This window comes from Lactuca virosa, chromosome 6 (genome assembly GCF_052849685.1).
Source record: "Lactuca virosa cultivar CGN04683 chromosome 6, Lactuca_virosa_CGN04683_v6, whole genome shotgun sequence".
Lineage (NCBI taxonomy): Eukaryota > Viridiplantae > Streptophyta > Magnoliopsida > Asterales > Asteraceae > Lactuca > Lactuca virosa.
This window is the reverse complement of record NC_136431.1, coordinates 6,739,579-6,758,194: the sequence shown is the minus strand read 5'-3', so window position 1 is coordinate 6,758,194 and position 18,616 is coordinate 6,739,579. Positions and strand designations below refer to the sequence as shown.

Below are 18,616 nucleotides of genomic sequence, written 5' to 3'. Positions count from 1 at the left end.
TAGAAGTTTCAATTTCACAAAGGTTTTAAAAAGCTTGTCATGTCGCGACATGACTCCAAAGCTCGTATTTAACGTCAAACTTTAACAAAATGTCGTTTTAAGTCATATATATATATATATATATATATATATATATATATATATATATATATATTATATACAAACTTGCCGTCTTAAGTCACGTCTAATGTTATTTAGAACCTTGATTTTGATTGAAAATGCAAATAAAAATGGACTTAATCTGCATTTTTTAGCATACCACAAGGATCAAATTTGCACTTTACTAATTTTTATTTTAGCAAGTTTGATCAAAATCTTTTTTAGTAGGGTCAAATGATATTTTGGCTTTGAAAAATTATGAATGGATTATGAGTTATCGAGTTCTTGTAAATTTTTAAGTTCTTAAAAGAACTTACCTCTCTCTCTCTCTCTATATATATATATATATATATATATATATATATATATATATATATATATATATATATATATATATATAGTAATTGTACTCTTTTTTATTCAATAATTAAACCCTAGCGATATTTTGTTCATTAGTTTACATAGTACGAGAGCCGTATTCAATCCGTCATTTATGATTGGTGGATGCGAGTTGTTCGAAAATTTTGACGATTTTGGGTATGTCTTTCTGATCACTTCTATATTTGGTTTTGTTTGATTTGTTTGGATTGTTCGAGAGTTTTGATTATTGTTGGTATTCGTTTGATTTTGGGTTTTTCATCGTATTTTGCGCCACGATTTGGGTGTCGTCGCCGTGAAAATAACAGTTTGATCGATATCTCACCGTGATTTTATAATCACGCCGTAATTTTTTTTAGAAAGCATCTTTTCTTCGTCTTAGTTATTGGTCGAAGATTAGTTTGTTTGGTTATTGCTGGTATTTGTCGATTTTGTGGTTTTACTGTTTTGTTTGATTGTTGTTGTTTATTATTAGTTTCGAGGGTTTGCTTTATGCATCTATTGTTGGTTCGGGATTATTGTGTGATTAGTCACTGTCAATACAGTTCGGAAAGTTAATTTGATAAATGTTCTTACTGCACATAGAAAAACCATTGGAAGTCTCAATGCCCATTGTTATTGAACAAGGCAAAGCAACAACAAGATAGATCATCCAAATTATTTTAGTTGCCACCGTTGCATTCTATAGTAGAAACTAATGTTCATGCTACCACCACATCATCTTCTGCATTGGATCCTTAAGTTCTTGAGCAGTTTAGACAGTTCCTTGCTTCTAATTATACATCCATGTTTGCATCTACATCTTATTGATGTCTTTCCATATCCAGTAATTCAGGTATTCCTTTATCTTTATAGATCTTGGATTTTGGTGCATCTCATCATATGTCACCTTCCTGGTCATCCTTTTGTTTCTTTGTCTTATGGATCATTTGTTTCTGTCATGTCTGCTAGTGTTACACCTATGCCTATAGAGGGTGTTGGTTATGTTGTCACTCCTTATATATCTCTTAATGATGTCTACTATATTGCCACACTTGCTTTAAATCTTGTTTCAGTTAGTCAGCTGTGTAAATCTGGTTGTTGGGTTTTCTTTTCTGATTATCTTTGTTGTTTTCTTGATTGTCACTCCAAAAGAGTGATTGTGGCTGGCCATAAGTTAGGAGAACTATATCTCTTAGATCAACTCAAAGTGTATGATGTCGATGTCAGTAGTGTTGATTCGTCTTTTTTCTGTTTTAGTAATTCATCTTCTGCATTTTTTCTTTGGCATTCATGTTTAGGACATGTGTGAGCTTCACGTTTATAGTTTTTAGCCTCTATTGGTGTTTAATGCCGTTTGAACAGTCATGATATTTCTAATTGTTGTGGTTGCAATTTGACAAAAATTTCTACTCTACCATTTAATAAAAGTGTCATTCGCTTTTTTTGCTCTGTTTGATCTTATGCATTCTGATTTGTGGGGTCCCTCACCGGTTTCCTCTAAAGGAAGATCCACTTATTATGTTTCCTTTATAAACGATTACACTCGTTATATGTGGGTTTATTTTATGAAGAGCAATTTTGACTTTTTCACCATATATAACAAATTTAGAGCCATAGTTAAGACTCAACACTCTATTGTTACACAATTTTTCCGAAATGATTTGGGAAGGGAATGTACCTATAATGATTTTATGTAGTTACTTGCATCTAATGACACTATACATTAGTCATCATGTACAAATACCCTTCAACAAAATGGTATTCTAAAAAGAAAAATTCATTACATTATTGAAACAGAACAATCTTTGTTACTATCCTCTCAAGTCCCTAGTATTTTTTTTGGAGAGAAGCTGCTCATACTGTTGTATATGTTATCAATTATATTCCCACCGCACACAATTATGGGTTGTCTCCTAATTAAAAACTATATGGAAAACTTACTGATTATTCTTCATTTGTAGCTCTTTCGGTGTACCTATTTTGTTTTATGACCTCCCACAGAGCGGAACAAGTTGTCTCCAAACCGGCTCTATGTGTATTCTTGGGGTATGGTACTACTAAAAAAGGATATCGATGCTACGACCCAATGTAACGTCCCAAAAATACTAATAAAACATTTTCATTTTCAAACCATCAAATCCTTACAAAATTTGTTTCAAAATCAATCATATAAAAATGCATCTCAAACATCAGAGTAAAATTATAATAATTAGTGCGGAAAATCATAAGGAGATGTTGTGCAGCGAAGTCGGGCCCTTCCCTTTGGGACTGGAAGTACCTGAAAACATTTAAACCACAAAAATGTATGTACAAAGCTTAGTAAGTTGCCCAAAATACCACATAGTCTACATACTAGTGGGCCCAACCCTAAGGCTGTATTCCAACCCTATGTGATTGCTATGATCCAACCATAGTCTTACAGTCATTTCCAGACTACAGCCCAACCGTAGCCTTTCTGCCATGATCCAACCATAGTATTCCATGCAAGTCACTAAGAAAAACAAGTGTTGTGATCTAACCACATTCATTCATAAAAGTGTTGTGATCCAACCACAATCTTTCATACATGTTGTGATCCAACCACAATTTTTCATTCAAGAGTCATACAAACAATCTAGCAACCTACATAGTATAGTGAGAAGAATCACCTTCCTCACGAAGTCAAAAACTCCACAACTCAATACCATAAAACAAGTGCTAAAACACACCTATCGAAACAAACAAGGTCCCACCTTAGTCTATACTCTAGAACTAGCAATTTGACCAATAGTCAACCTAGGTCAACAAAGCACCACTAAGGGTCAAAGTCAACATGCAGCATCACCATCAGCTAATCCTCATGTCGTGACCAGCCCATGGTCATGTCGTGGGAAAATGAACTCAACCCGATCATAGAATCGTCCATGATCCAACTTAGTCTTGTTCAAATCTATTTTCACGTCGTGATAGTCATGCCACCACATCGTGACAACGTCTATCCAAAACAGTCGGTCAACCAGCACCGTCACATCGTGATACCCATATGGTCAGTTAGTGAGAACTACACTGGGTAGCTTAATGCATTAATCCCCTAATCAATTAATCCAATCATCCTAAATTTGTAGAGGGCTTTCATACTCCTAAAACCTTCTAAAGTTTGGTGCATTATAGATGTGCATGTCCAATGCATGTCTTGAGTTCAAGCTAGGTCGAAAAGGTGAAAATGGAAACAAAATGACATGCATGGATTCAAACTACACCAAACTCCATATCCTAAGCATATAACCTTCAAGGGACCTGAAGGATCCATAAAGTTGCCAACTTTATGGGATCCTTCCACCCAAAATTTCCCAAAAGTGGCTAAAAAGGACAAAAAAAGCTTAGATCTAGCAACCTAAAACATAATGTTGGGAACTTGATCACTCACAATGGTCCAGAAGATTCTCAAAAGAAGACTCTAAGCTTGCCAAGATGCTCTGTTCACAACAAAGGCCTTCTTCTTCATTTAAAAACCACCAAAGAACACCAAAACTAGCTAAAAATGGAGGAGATGAGATTAGGGTTTCTTCAAGCGATTTAGGAGCTGATAGAGGCTGAGGGTGGAGAAAACCCTAGCCGTCATTTCCTTTAACCATCAACCAATTTTTTCTCCCATTACCTATATGGTATGACAGTTCTCTTACCCACTACCTACGTTCACCAATTAAATCATCACATTCATTAAATGTGCCTATTATCGCATTTAATGACTGTGTTTTCCCTCAAATACTTTTGATTAAAATAAATTCAAGAGGTGAAAACCCTTGAGTTTTCAAGCTATCAAAATTATTTTCCGCTTTAAATTTGAGTTTCAAATTCGGAGGTTTAAATACCCCCATTTCTTTCCAAGAAAGCATTACACTTTATAAACCCTAATCGACGAACTTCATCTTCTTCCTTCTTTTTAAAAAGCTTTCTGCAAGTTCTAAAATTTTTTTAATCGAATGAATGGCGAAATCCGGTGCATCCAAGAAGCAAGCTAAGCCCACTGGCTCCACATCCACCATCAAGAACACTGACCCAACGATCGCTGCAAGCAACTATTGAGCCATCTTCCAATATCATAATCACTATGACCCAGCCATCAAGCTCATCATCTGTTACATGCCAGAGAATCCACTATCCAACGCCTTCGATTCAGTTACAAATATTGTTCCTCTCTCAGTTCTTTACAAATGTATGTTTTCTGCCTATCATCTAACATAAGATCTTGTGCAGGTTCATCTCAAATTAGCGGAATATTAAACTGCAATTCTCACCAAGAAGAAGTTCCTCGATGCAATCAATCTTAGGGTTCCTGCAAATAGTTTTTTCAAGAGCCCAACCAATGAAGATGTCTTCAAAGCTCTTTACAATATGGGATACCAGGAAAAGTTAAAGGGAGTAGCTTACTTCAAGAAAGGGAAATTAATAGTTATGTGGCAGTTCTTATGCGACTACATTATTTGTTGTTTGTCAGGAAAATCCGGTGGTACAGATGCTATGGGTAAATTTTTTTTGGAAATTCTATGGAGCATTTTCGCTGGTAAACTCTAACGACCCAATTTTCAAAAGAAAATTTTCATTTTTAATTAACCAAAACAAGTTCCACAAATCATGTAATCACAAATACAATTGTTTTCAATTTCATAACAACAACAATTTTTATTTTAAAACATCAGAGTGTCCCATGATAACGACTGAGAGAGAGTGCACGTCACGCCATCAAGCCTTGCCCTTGCCCTTGGGCTCAGATGTACCTGAAACAAATCCACAAACTATAAGCTAACTCTTAGTGAGTTCCCCAGAGCATACCCTACACACAATCCACATATCACATATCATATTAGCTATAGAAGTTACATATATATCACATAAGCCATGCATACAACAAATAGGGATGCCATGGGCTCGTCTCTAGGGTCTTACTCCAGGATGCCATGGGCTCCCCACATGGTCTTACACCTAAGTGTCATGGCCTCTCCCATGGTCTTCAATAGGAAAGCCATGGGCTATCCACATGGTCTTACATCCAAGTGTCATGGGCTCTCCCACAGTCTTCCATACAAACATACCACATATACTACTAGCATACTTCCTAGCTCATACCAACTAACATGCCACATAATACAACTTCAGCTAGGATACCACATATCATAAAATGGGCCGGCCTTGGTGCCTTATACCCATTGGTATGGTGAGGAGACTCACCTCTCGAAGGCTGAACTGACAAGCTAAGATCAGATGTATCCCCCACACTGCTCCTCCTCAACTGCCTATAACCAACCTTTGATTAACTTGTCATAATCCCATAATTACCTTCAAAGTCAATCCTGGTCAACCCTGGTCAAAGTCAAGGTCAACAGTCAAGGTCAACAGTCCATGTTGACCTCAACTCGTCGAGTGCATCCTAGCAACTCGTCGAGTTCCTTCCGAATTCATTCCACTGAATCCCGCATCAACTCCCTGAGTCACCCTAGTGACTCGTCAAGTTCATCAAATGTCCAGAAACTAAAGTCCGTTCAGACTAAAACCCTAATGCTTCACTGCACTTATCCAGAAACTCAGAAACGGGCAAACCCTACCCCGACTCGTCGAGTCAGCTAAGGGACTCGACGAGTTCCTTCAGTCCCTTTCAAGTTCAACCCTTTTCAGTGGGATCTAAGGTCCCAAACTCCATATCCAAACTCCCTTAGTGCAGATACCACATAAAGTTGCAAACTTTACGTGCATGCAAGGCCCTTCAAGGCCATAACATCGAAACTAGGCTTCTTACAAGGTTTTTGTGCATGGAAAGCGGCTAAGCCATATAAAGTGAGCAAGTTTATGTTATTGGGGATCTAGAGAGGTCCAGATCTGGAACCATGTCCTTGTGATAAGTCTTGATCCGAGTTTGACTCCATTTTGCACCAAAAATGGTCATTTACTTCCAAGAAAAGGGATCTAATCAACTAGAGATCAAGGTGACGACTTTATACCTCAAGATGATGGTCAATACAGAGTAGATGTCGGATCTACTGCTTCTCTCCTTGCTCCTTCCTCTTCAAGCTATAGAATCTTTCACAAATACCCCAAACTTGATAACAAAAGCTCTCACTCTCACTCAAGAAGGTACAAGGTCGAATTAGGGTTTTCTTTGGCTAATAGGGTGATAAGGGAGGCCACAAGAGACAAATTATGTTTTTTAAATAGGGTGCACACCCTAAAAATCAGGGTTTCTCTTTACAGCTCCTACTCGTAGAGTCGGGGCCTTCCGACTCGTCGAGTAGAACCCAAATCACGCATCCTCATAATAGTCTCTACTCGACAAGTTGGAGCACCCCAACTCGCCGAGTCCATGCACAAAAACCTAAAAATCATATAAATTTATCAATACCTAGAACAGGTGTTACATAAACTAGTCGATTACGAGACTATTCTCTGGGATGATTTTCTCACGCATGTTGGAAGAGATTCTCCAAGCCAAGGACTCACCAAAGTAACTTCTGCAAGATGTTGGTCCCTCTGCATCAAGGACCTACATACTAATGCCAAAGTCAGTCTTGGTAAAGACATCAACGTGTTCGTTTGTAGGGAACTTAAATGGTACACTCTTCCTAAGGATCAATCTATGTTTGGTCCTATTAGACAGCTTCCCTTACATATCTTGACTAAATTAGAACTCATTGACCCACGATATCGGACCACATGGTGGCTACAAAACCATACAACACCATATCATTCTATCCCACCTAGCCCCACACCACAACCCATTGGTCCTGTTCCAAAACTGAAATCCTCAAGAACCAAGATTAAGTTTAAGAGAATGTATCCAGTCAATGATAGTGACAAAAGATACCAGCCTCAAATAAGTCAAAAACTAGTATGCCAGTGCCCATGTATACCGAAGACCAAACAAACACTGAAGAGCCCAGACCATTAGAAATAAACATATACTGCAGACCCTAAACAAGCACCAATTCCCATCATTTCTGAAGAATAGTCAATGTGAATACCGAGGAGCCTGAGCAATCAAAATTCGAAGATCTTTTTTGCCAAAGAAAACTGAAACTCCCTTCCCTAATTAGGCAAAATCGATCAAAGGCAGATACCAGAGACTCTCAAAAGTCTCAAGTAGCCATTAGATTCAACGCTGAATCACCCTAGAAAACCCCGTCCATCCACTCAGCTACAAGGAGTGCAACGGTTTCAAACCAGGAACATGGAGACAACGGATAATTCGGATTCTAAGTGGATTCCGGTGTCGCTAAATGTCCTAAGTCCCCCTGGGATCAAACACTTGCATTTTATTACAGCCGAGGAGCTGAACTCCAATCTTCTTTCTATAACACATATACAACAAACCCTGAATGCACCACAATTTTCCTTTTTAGAGACACTAGCCAAGATGGAACCGAGGCCAAACTTGGTTCAAGACCAAGGAAGTTCCGGTAAACCTATATACCGCCAACCTTACTCACAAGCGGATTTGGCACGGGGAGCACCATTTTGCGAGGATCGATAAACCCAGGGGACACCCCAATGGTTACTAGTTTTGATTGTTATGTTTCAGATGACAGCTGCGCCCGGTATCAACCAAGCATGGAGTTGAAGAAAATGAAGTTTGAAGCCTTCAAGAGAGCCCTCCGAGCAAGAATATCAACACGGAATCAATAACAACAATAAAAAGAAGAAGCTAATCATCAAGTTACAGTCTATTGGGCAAACTTCCTTCACAATGCCAAAAACGCTGATAACTTGGAAAGAACCCACTAATAGGTAAAAGAGATAGAAAAAATGAGGAGAGCCCGTGAAGTTACATGAAACCAAGTTAGAGGGTCAAGACCTGTTCCTACACCAACTAAAGTGGGAACTCTAACGATGACGGCACCAAGGTGCAACTCAACGAAAAACAAATTTTTTTATTCGATTTTGACAATGAAGAGGACAAGGTGCAAAAGCAAGGGAACGATGAAGACTTCCCAATGTTTATTCATGAGGACGAATCTAGTGGATCTCATCACTCCAGTTCAAATCCCAAGCATAAAAAGAAGAAGAAACCAGTTAAGTTATGGAAATAATTCCATGAATTTAAAGGAACAATCAATCAAATCCTAGCTGCAGTCACAACTTCTCAGCCACCGCAAACTCCCTCATCTGCTACACTGCAGTCTTTGGAAGAACAAATCCTGGCAATCGAAACAAGAGAAAAGTTTATAGTTGACCGCATATAGATTCGCAGAGAAATGGGTATTTGATAATTGCATATCCAACGTCATCAAGTTCATAAACAGTTCATCAAGAAAGCCGAGGAGTTCCTAAAAGATGTCAAAGATTTGAAAGATCAACTGGTCAAGGTAACCGTAAAGTAGGAAGAAAAGATTAAATATCTGATAAACGAGACCCGCAACGCTTACGAAGCTGGGTATGCCAAACTCCCATCAACTACAAGATGCTCAAGGAGAGTCATCAGGGCAAGGGAAACACTCGATGATATTCAAGTCGTTACTAAGGATATCTTTGACTACATCCAAAAACCCAAGCCTCATGACAACAACTGACGTAGGTGGCCAACTTCTAATCACTTTCTCCAAAACCTTTAAAAAGCTTGAAGAGTTGAAAGCTTTATTGGAGGAGAAGACGAAGCCTTCTTCCTAAAAAAGGGGGAAAGGCCATAATTGTTGAAGTCAACTCTTCTTCCAAAAGCTCCAAGTCCCCCTCACCACAAATAAATCCAACTCCTCCTAGAGATAAAAATCCACCGCAGTATCCTCCGAAAGAAAGACTCCAACACCACCTCCTTCTCCCGAAAAACAGAAGATTCCCACTCCACCTCAATCTCCAAATAAGACCTCGCCTATCAAGGAAGAAACTATAGAGCCCTCCATGTCTTCAGATAAATCAGATGACTCCCCTACAACCAAACAGAGAAAAACTACCTGGAGAGCAGCCAAGATAGTCGAAGATATATGGAAATCCCAAGGATTTGACATTCGAATGGATGAGTCATTGATCCAATCCTAGGTAAATCCAATGTGAAAACTCATAAATGAAGATTATCTCCCTCACCTAACATATGTTGAGCCTCCTACTGATGGATATTGGGAAATTCCTATATCTCCCAATGCAAAATAGTTTCCAGTCTTTGAACCATCTTTTCTTCGCATCACAAACGATCGCAAGCTTCCAATGGATTTTGAGAGGTTTAACTTTTTTCACAACAAGTTTGGAAAGAAAATTGAAGAAATTTGCTAGAATGATGTTCCAGAATCAGCCAAGACATACAAGCATCACTCATTCCAAGGCATCGCCTACTACCAATACTCTCTCCCACTTCAATAAAGAATACCATCGCACTCAGGCTGATTTTGTCTTTATAAATCCCGATGAAATATTTATAATCACCAAGGTTTTCAAGAACAATATAAAAAAATACCACAAAATGAAACCCGTATAGGCCAGAGCCCGTGACTTTCTCAAAGCTCTAGTATGTGATTTCGTAAATATTGATGCCGAGATACATCCTATTCTTGCTGAAAAGATGAATTTTCCTCCTTTTGAATATGCCCCAATAAGTACCAAAGGAATTGAAGATCAAAGCTTCGGAGCCACAATCTTCCTTGATCCTGGCATTGTCTTCAAAATCTCCAGAGATAATGAAAAAATCTTCATTCCAGTCACTGCGTTTCATCGGTGCTCAAAGAAACAACTTGAAGGCACTATCTCGAACATTGATAAGTCCAAGTTCACCACTGACGAAGTGAAGTTTGAATTAAATTGAAGAATCAAACGGATTTTTGAAGTCAGGAAGTTTTTGTGGCTCATCATCAAGTTTCTCAAACTTAATCAATGAAGAGCATAGTTGTGAGGCCACTTAGAGGGAAATTGTTGATACATAAAAGTGACCCTTGGTAGCTAAGGATTGTATCAGCAATAACTTGCGAAGTGTTTTGATGAGTAGTGATAATGATGAGTTGTATCGTCTTAACTGAAGACTTATAGAGACCGAAGATAAGGAAGGAAGTGCGAAGAGTAGAAAAGAGTTTTTCTCTTTTGTTATACCGTAGTCTCAGCAAAAGTAATGATCACATTTTTTGACTTTTTGTTTTAGGTTGGTGTTTCCAGTCCCATGCATGGTAAATATGGTCGTCTTAGTGAGGATAACTTTTGTATTATATTATTTGTAGACTTGTACTATTACCTTCTATAAATAGACAGTCTTGTAATCATTAGAAAGTGTGTCTGATTCCATATTCCCTGTAACCTTATCAATTTGAAATACAAGTCTCCTTACCGCTTATACTTATTTTGTCACACTTTGTTGTTCTTCATTTAATAGCTTGTGTTTAACTGTAAACCAAGTTATGATTCAATAAGTATCTCTTTAACTTGCTTATATTTAATGACGTATGTTGTTGTTATGCTTCCTTTATAATTCCATTATCGTTTATTGTTGAGCTTCATCAAATATCCATGAGATTAAGTTAAAATCTACACCATAATCTCTTTATCATTAAGTTCTTATCTCAACATGAACAACACTATACCATGCGAAACGAGCACTTAAGTCAATCCGATTATGAATTCCCACCAACTCTAAGTCTGGAAATTATGCCTAAAATACCTCCCATGCACACTTCACTTTTGACAAGTCCTCACTTATCAACCACCTCCCCCACCCCCCCCCCCCCCACACACACACACAAAGAGTGCAACAATGGCCAATTTGAAAGAAAATATCAGGTGACATCCATACTCCTATATGCTCATGGACACCCATCTAACAAATCATCCAATATTCCAACAACAAACTCCATCATTGGCATCTTAAATCACAGGAAACCTTACTCACAACAACTAATAAGGATCCACTAAGAAAACTTCATGAGGGACTGCCGATAAACAACCGTGACTTTTCCCACAAGTCAAAATCCTATAGATGTCTGACCCAACCTGTCGGTCACTGAGTGACCAGTGGCAACACCATACCACTTAAACATTCGACTATGCCTAACGGCTAACGAAGCAACACACGGGTCTCTACTACACAACTTTCGGGTCCAACTGACATAAGTGAACCCCACAATGGTTTACAATACGCTGTGAGACTATCCAACCATTAGCATGAAAAGCTTACTTTTTCTCACTATTCTGGCCATCACCCAACCACATACATGAAGACTCTCGACCGACACCCAGTGGGCCTATAGGCACACAACCATCATCCACCGACCTGTAAGAACCTATTCAACATCCCACTTAACACCTACCAAAAACCACAGGAACCATACCATTATGTAACACGTAACCCTTCCACAGTGTAAACTGCCACCGACACATCATCAGACAAAAACATGGTCGCACGGAACCAGAATATAAGATAGATAGTTCAACGCTTGCTCCAATCTTGAAAACATGACATTTTACACTCCACATACACGCATCATGACCATATTTGTTGAACTACCAACATATCACACTCCCCAAGAGAAAACACAATGCTCCTCACGGAGACTGTGTTCCTTGTTTAACATAACCTTACGCAAGAGTAATGTACCAACGTATCGAACAATCGATAAACATCAACCGTTATAGAAACATCCTTCTAACAACCAAACAAAATCTCACACCTTAAATGAAGCTGAACAAATTCCACCAATACATAAGTAGACAAATAAAACTTCTAAATTCGGAGAAGAATTCCAAACTTAACCAGAAATGTTGCAAACATCCTGGTCAAATCAATCCAAAAACAAACCTAGCCGACACGACGTGACAAAACTGAACAATGTCGCTCCAATATTCAAAATCCTAATAAAAAAGGACAGTTGCCATCTCAAGCCTACTAGAAACAACAATTCCACAACCAATCATTTCAGAGTACACATACACAGAGACCAAGATATACGTCTTACAAAACTTGACGAAGGGTTGAAAGAACGATTACACCTTCAACGAGTACTGCTCGGAAACCCTCGAACGACTCACAGATGTTGAAGAGGAATGAAATGACTAATCGAACAGAAATAGATCGAAAACTAAACCCACTGATCCCACACATACTGAACAATACCCACGTAAAAATGCTCTTATTGAAAATTAAGGCCAATCGACAGATCAACAAGTGCCCATCTCAACCAAATATAACCAACCCATACTTTGAGATAACTATGATCTCTGTATACGATGCACAACTTGATCGACTTAACTATTCTTTACCAAGATCCATCGCGCTTCCGAAAGGAAGTACTAACTACACCAAGCCCCTTCCCATTAAATTCTTTCATTGAGGACAACACATTCATCCTTAAAGACAGAAACCTAACGATAACTTCCTCTGCACCCATGATCCGACCAATCCTTAAATTCTCTAGGACCATGGACGACTCTGAAAGGTCCTCGGGAAACACAACGAGAAACTTCGTAACCACGAGCACTTCGATTGTAGCCTACACTCCTTCTCTTATGCAACAATAAACCTGAAGCAAAATCTAGCATACCTAAACCGCATACTCCTCTGATATATTCTGCTGCAACCATAAAATTGAACGAGCTGATGATCTTCTAAGCAGAATACAGAGTTCTCCCCCATATAGGGTTCGAACCAACACCAACTAACATCTACCACATCAAAGCCGCCGACCGACTCAACCAGATACATACCAACCTTGACTCTGAGAATGCATAACACAACACAAGATGATATTTCAAATAATAATTAGCCAATCATAAGGAAACTACGAATCTCAGATGGAGACCTAGGAAACTTTCCCTAACATTGTTACCTCAATCTTAGTTAATCGATCAGAATACCAATGGATTGACGAGGCACGTTACGAAATGAACTTCGATCAACCAAAACTTATATTTGAAGAAGTTACCTACGACCTTATCCTCCTATGAAGATTCAAAAATCCTGTATAGATACTATAATAATAGATCTGACTAGCCTATCATAAATACATGACTTTCTATCTACCGGCGATGCCTGAACCTGCACCCACTCGTCAACCTCGTGCTGGTTCTACACCTCAAATCCGAAATCATATGACCACTCTCTCTTCCATTTGAACGTGGGATGTTGGAGAAACATAAACATTTTGTAGAAAACGACATCTGAACCCATTAACCAACCATCCAACCTCAGGATGCAGTCTTCAAGTGTATCATCATAATCGCTTCCTACTTGTGTCTCACGACTCAAACTGTAACTACTTCGAACAATGCCATGTAGACCCTAGAATCAGATAACCCACATAGGTCTGCACTAATCAGACATAATCTGCCATGGCCAGTAATGTTGGAACAATAAGTAGAAACGCCTTCATCCTGAACGACCATCACCGAAATACCGACAATGACGGATACAAAATCAACGCTAGTTCCATACCACATTATCTACCTTCCAGCATCTCCTTAGGGACCTTTTGACTCTTCTTGATCCTTGTACAGATCATGTGCTTTCAGTAGTACGGGCCTAAACTACCTTCCACACCTATCTATATGTGTACCGAGAATTGCCTCAAAGTTCCTATGTCACTACACATGACTACTACCAACTGTTATAATCACATATAACCAAACCTGACAAGTACATACCGCTATTCTTCCTATATTCTCCCTCTAAGATCTCTTTTATGAAAGTGTCCACACTAGCACATTCTATCATTCTTACTATGTCACTAGGAATTCCCACCCCACCTTAATATTAGTTGCAGAAGAAACTTATACCAATGTCAACTAACTATATTACGAATACAATCACATGCAACAAAAATTAAACAATCTTTCGACTGAAAGATCCTGCACTACAATGGTTGGAATCAAACAAGAGCGGCGTAATAGAGCCAAATAAAACATTCTAAGACTATTTAATCTTTTTGGCATGCAACCTAATGTATCCAATTAATAGTTAATTAACATGAATATAGGTCTCACAGAGCACAAAGCAAGCAACATTCGAGCAACAAAACCAATACAAAATAAGGCATCATAAATATCAGGCAAATCCGAACACATAATTCTTGAAGATGCTTAGACTACTCATTATCATGCATCTATAACAATCCACATATTAAACACAAAATGCATCTATCCTAAGCCGAAAATCTAGCATGCAACCCTAAGTAGATCCTTTCCTTACGTCTAACATGCAATTCATACTTATAACATTAAGATGATATCCAACATGTATGATATTTTAGGAATCACTTACTTGAGCTCCGGCTAACTATACACATCGTATCTTCTTTTCTCCTTTTTAAAATTATTCTTTTTAAAAGACTTGTGAAATCCTCAGATCCTTAGTTTGAGTTTGGAATCACATGAGTGTTCATCCAAATCCCTCAAACTAAGGCTATGTTACCAACTTATAATGTCCCGAATTCCGAAATAATTTTTTCATTTTTAAAATAAAATAAACACCCATTTTTTATAAAGTTACTTTCAAGTCAAACAAATTGTTCATAAACCATAATTAAAAAGTAGAGTTATAAGGAAGACAATGCGGAATCTCAAATCATAAAACTATTGATGTGTGTGTACAGTCCCGCCTTCGCAATTCGATAAGTACCTGAAAAATACATACTGCCGGGCAATTCTGTGGTGCCCGACCTACCAATGTCAAGCCGTTCTGGGGTGCTGACCTACCCATGCCAAGCCATTCTAGGGCACTGACCTACCCGTGTCAGGCCATTCTGGGGTGCCTGCCTACCCTCCGATCTATCTCAACCGACCACGGGGATTGTTTCACCCCCTACCACTATCACATAATAACATTTCATAATCATGCTGTCAGACATATCTGGGGTGTCCGACATACCTTTCGGTCCTAACGACCGGATCGGGGGACTATTCCCCTCCTACCACCACTATCGCATATAACATATCACTCTGGCACATAGAACACATCAGGTAGTAGCAAATCTAGATAATTATCACAAAGACAATCACCTAAAGACATTCCCTGCTGGTGGGTCGGCATTGTGGTCGTAGACCCACCTCTACTGGAAGGTAACTCACCTCAATGTCGTGTGGTGTCTGCACTATCCTCGGTATGGAAATCAATTCTTCTCGACTCCTGAATCCCTACACAACATCCTTTCTACATCACCATTTCATACTAATAACCCCTACAAGGGTCAACTCAAGTCCAAGTCAAAGTCAAGGTTAAAACCTTGCTCAAAGTCAACTTTGGTCAAAGTGAACATCTGGTTGACTAGACTTGCTGAGTTGGTCCACCAACTCGTCGAGTCCCCATGTCCACAAAATGCTACAAACCCGTCCCCACTCGTCGAGTCTACCAAGAGCTCGACGAGTTCTCCTTTAACAAAACATCGAGACCTTCTTCAACTGACTCGCCGAGTTCATTCTTGAACTCGTCGAGTCTATCTTTATCTGTATGAAGGTGTTTAGTCTATGATTCGCCGAGTTCTCCTTGAACTCGTCGAGTCCATCCTCATGTAGTTGGGTCATTGCCTTGAACTCGCCGAGTTCCTCCTTGAACTCGTCGATTCCTTCGATCTTCAAGTCGATAACAAACCCCAACAGGCTTAGTTTTCCTTCAACTCAACCAAAGACCATATCCAGAAGACGTTTGGGGGAAACTGCGACCCGAATCGCCGAGTCACCTAAGCGACTCGTCGAGTCCCTCTTTGTCCAAAACTATACAGTCGATTTTAATCGGTCTTAATGCATCTAAACCATAGATCTGACCTCCTAGGGTCCATATTATACGTAAACTTAACATCTTGACGTCGATGCATGAGGTATTTGGCCCAAATGGATCTAGAATAAGTCTACAAGATGCATGGGGTGCTTATGGTAATAAAGTTGGCACCTTTATGCCATAAGAACCCCCAATGGTTCCAGATCTGAAGCTATACCGTCAATGAACCACAAAATCCCGAGTACGACACCTCTAAGGCTTAGAAAAGGTAGAAATGAACCCTAACTAGAGATCTAAGAGATAGATGGTCAAGGTTTGTAAAGTCCCAAATCTAGGACCAAACCAGTGATCAAACAATGAACAATCAAACAATAACAAGAATGGAGTAGAAGAACTAATTACTCAAGCAATGCATACGTTTATAACTGCAAACGTCAGGTACACCTTGAAGAACACACACATACGTCCTAGCATAATTTCCTAGACTCTGACAGGACTAGCATTTATTTATAGGACACGACCAACCGCAAACGGGTTCACGGCCGTGAACATTTTCACGGCCGTGAACACCTGTTCAACCGTGAACACAAGACCGCAAACACCAAACACATGACCAAAACCCTATCAGACCTATGCAGATAGATGCCTAGCCCAAACCAACAAATTATGACCTAACAATCTCCCCCTTGGTTTGAGCTAGCATAGATTTAGTCTTTCTCGATTACCAACACATCTGATCTCCCCATAGCACCCAGACACATCTTCTTATCGATGATCTCCGCTATCATGCTAGTGAACTTCTTGGCAGCAGCCTCCATGATCTCCCGATCGCATAAAATCTGACTGGAGGAGTGTCAACAGGCTGATCAGATTATGATGTATTGGATGGGGCTGATTGAGAAGTCTGGGTTGCATTTGGATCTTCGACTGTGGTCTTGAACTTGCCACCAAATTCAGCAATAAGCTTATTCTTTAAGTCGAAGTAGCCTGCTTATAAGGCTCCAAGATTAAGCTGGAGATCGGAGATCTGTTTAAACTTCTGAAGGTTTTCTTCTTCAATCTCGGAAACTCGAATATTGAGTTTTCCAATCAAAACGTCCTTTTCAATGATTCTCTGGTTTAGGACTCCGATCTCCTCCTTGAGCTCTGAGATAGATGGGTCTGCTCCCCCTGAACTTCCTTCACCTATTGATATTCCTTTGCCATGAGGTAAAGGATCTGAATCTTGTTGAGGAAGAAACCTGGCAAGCCTGACGGAGGAAGCATCATTCGCAAGTTGTGGAGGAGAAGAACCCCCAGGAGCAGAAGAACTCCCGGCTTCAAACGAAGAACTAATATTACTTGGTCCTTCTAGGTTCGGTTGAGTTGGTGTAGCAGCTGTGAAGGGTTGTTGGACTGGTGGTGCTTGTTCCTTGATAAGCACTCCCAGCCTGGGATCAACTTTTCTCCGTTTAATTAGAGGCTGGGAGGCTTGTGTCAAATTGAGATCACTATCAAATGGCAATGAAGTTGGAATAGCAACTAGAAGGGGAGGAATCCTTGACGTTTTATCCATATCGGTTGAAAGGTGTCGACCATCTGATCAAAAGTTGGAGACGACACTTTGAGAACACCACTAACTCCTCTGTCTCCGTTGCAGGTTGCACAACATCATGGACAGTGTCAAAGAAAGCATCGAGGTCTTCACTGCTTAACCTTATATCATTATCCTGCTCAAAACCCATGAGTTGCAAACCCAATACATCCAAAATTTTCAAAAATAAAACATTTTGATGACTTAAAAAAAATAAATAAATAAAATCTAAAAAATTTAAACTAAAATATATATTATTTTTTATAATTTGTGAATTTAGAATAATTAAAATAAAAATAAAAATAAAATAAAATAACAATTATTTCCTTTTTCACCATGACTATTATTTTTGTGAGTTTGGGATCAAAGTTATTAGACAGCCTCAATCCGTTTATCAGTACCTACCCCTTCATGAATAGATCTGGTCAATCGCCGATATTGTGGTCCGCTTAAACAAGAAAGATTGTGACAAATTTAGGACATACTACAAGTGACAAGACATTATGACCTTACGTTCCTAGACATAATCCCTAAGGACCATTCATCTGACGATGACCAAGGTTATTGTTTTCCACCTAAATTGAGCAGCGAGATCTACAGACAACCTATTAATTGTTTAATTTTAAATGTACTAGAACATGTTTCCTGCTTCCTGATATACCCCAATAATCAGGGACTTCCAAAATACTCCTTACTTCAAGTGAGTAGACAATTATTAAGGGAGAAGTCAGATATAGAATGCATATGTTGTACACCAAGGTCGGATCTCTTCCAATCACGCAGAGGGTGAAACATATGACTGACTAGATTTAGAGGGATTGAGATGTAGAATGGTGCATATGCTGTGTACCAGGTCGGATAAGTTAATCACGCAAAGGAGACAACATATGGCTAACAGACAGAAAGAATTGCATAGATAGGAGATGCAGAGAGATAGAACT

The 18,616-nt window shown here is 39.1% G+C and overlaps 1 protein-coding gene across 1 annotated transcript in view; it reads right to left on the bottom strand.

The window, feature by feature from the left end:
* Positions 1-16,920, bottom strand: part of LOC145121313 (uncharacterized) — a 28,851-nt gene extending 11,931 nt beyond the window's left edge. Inside the window, exon 1 of the mRNA XM_079057081.1 lies at positions 16,828-16,920. Within this exon, the coding sequence (XP_078913207.1) occupies positions 16,828-16,920 (93 nt within the window). The remainder of the gene's footprint in view (positions 1-16,827) is intronic.
* Between the last annotated feature and the right edge of the window lie 1,696 nt (positions 16,921-18,616).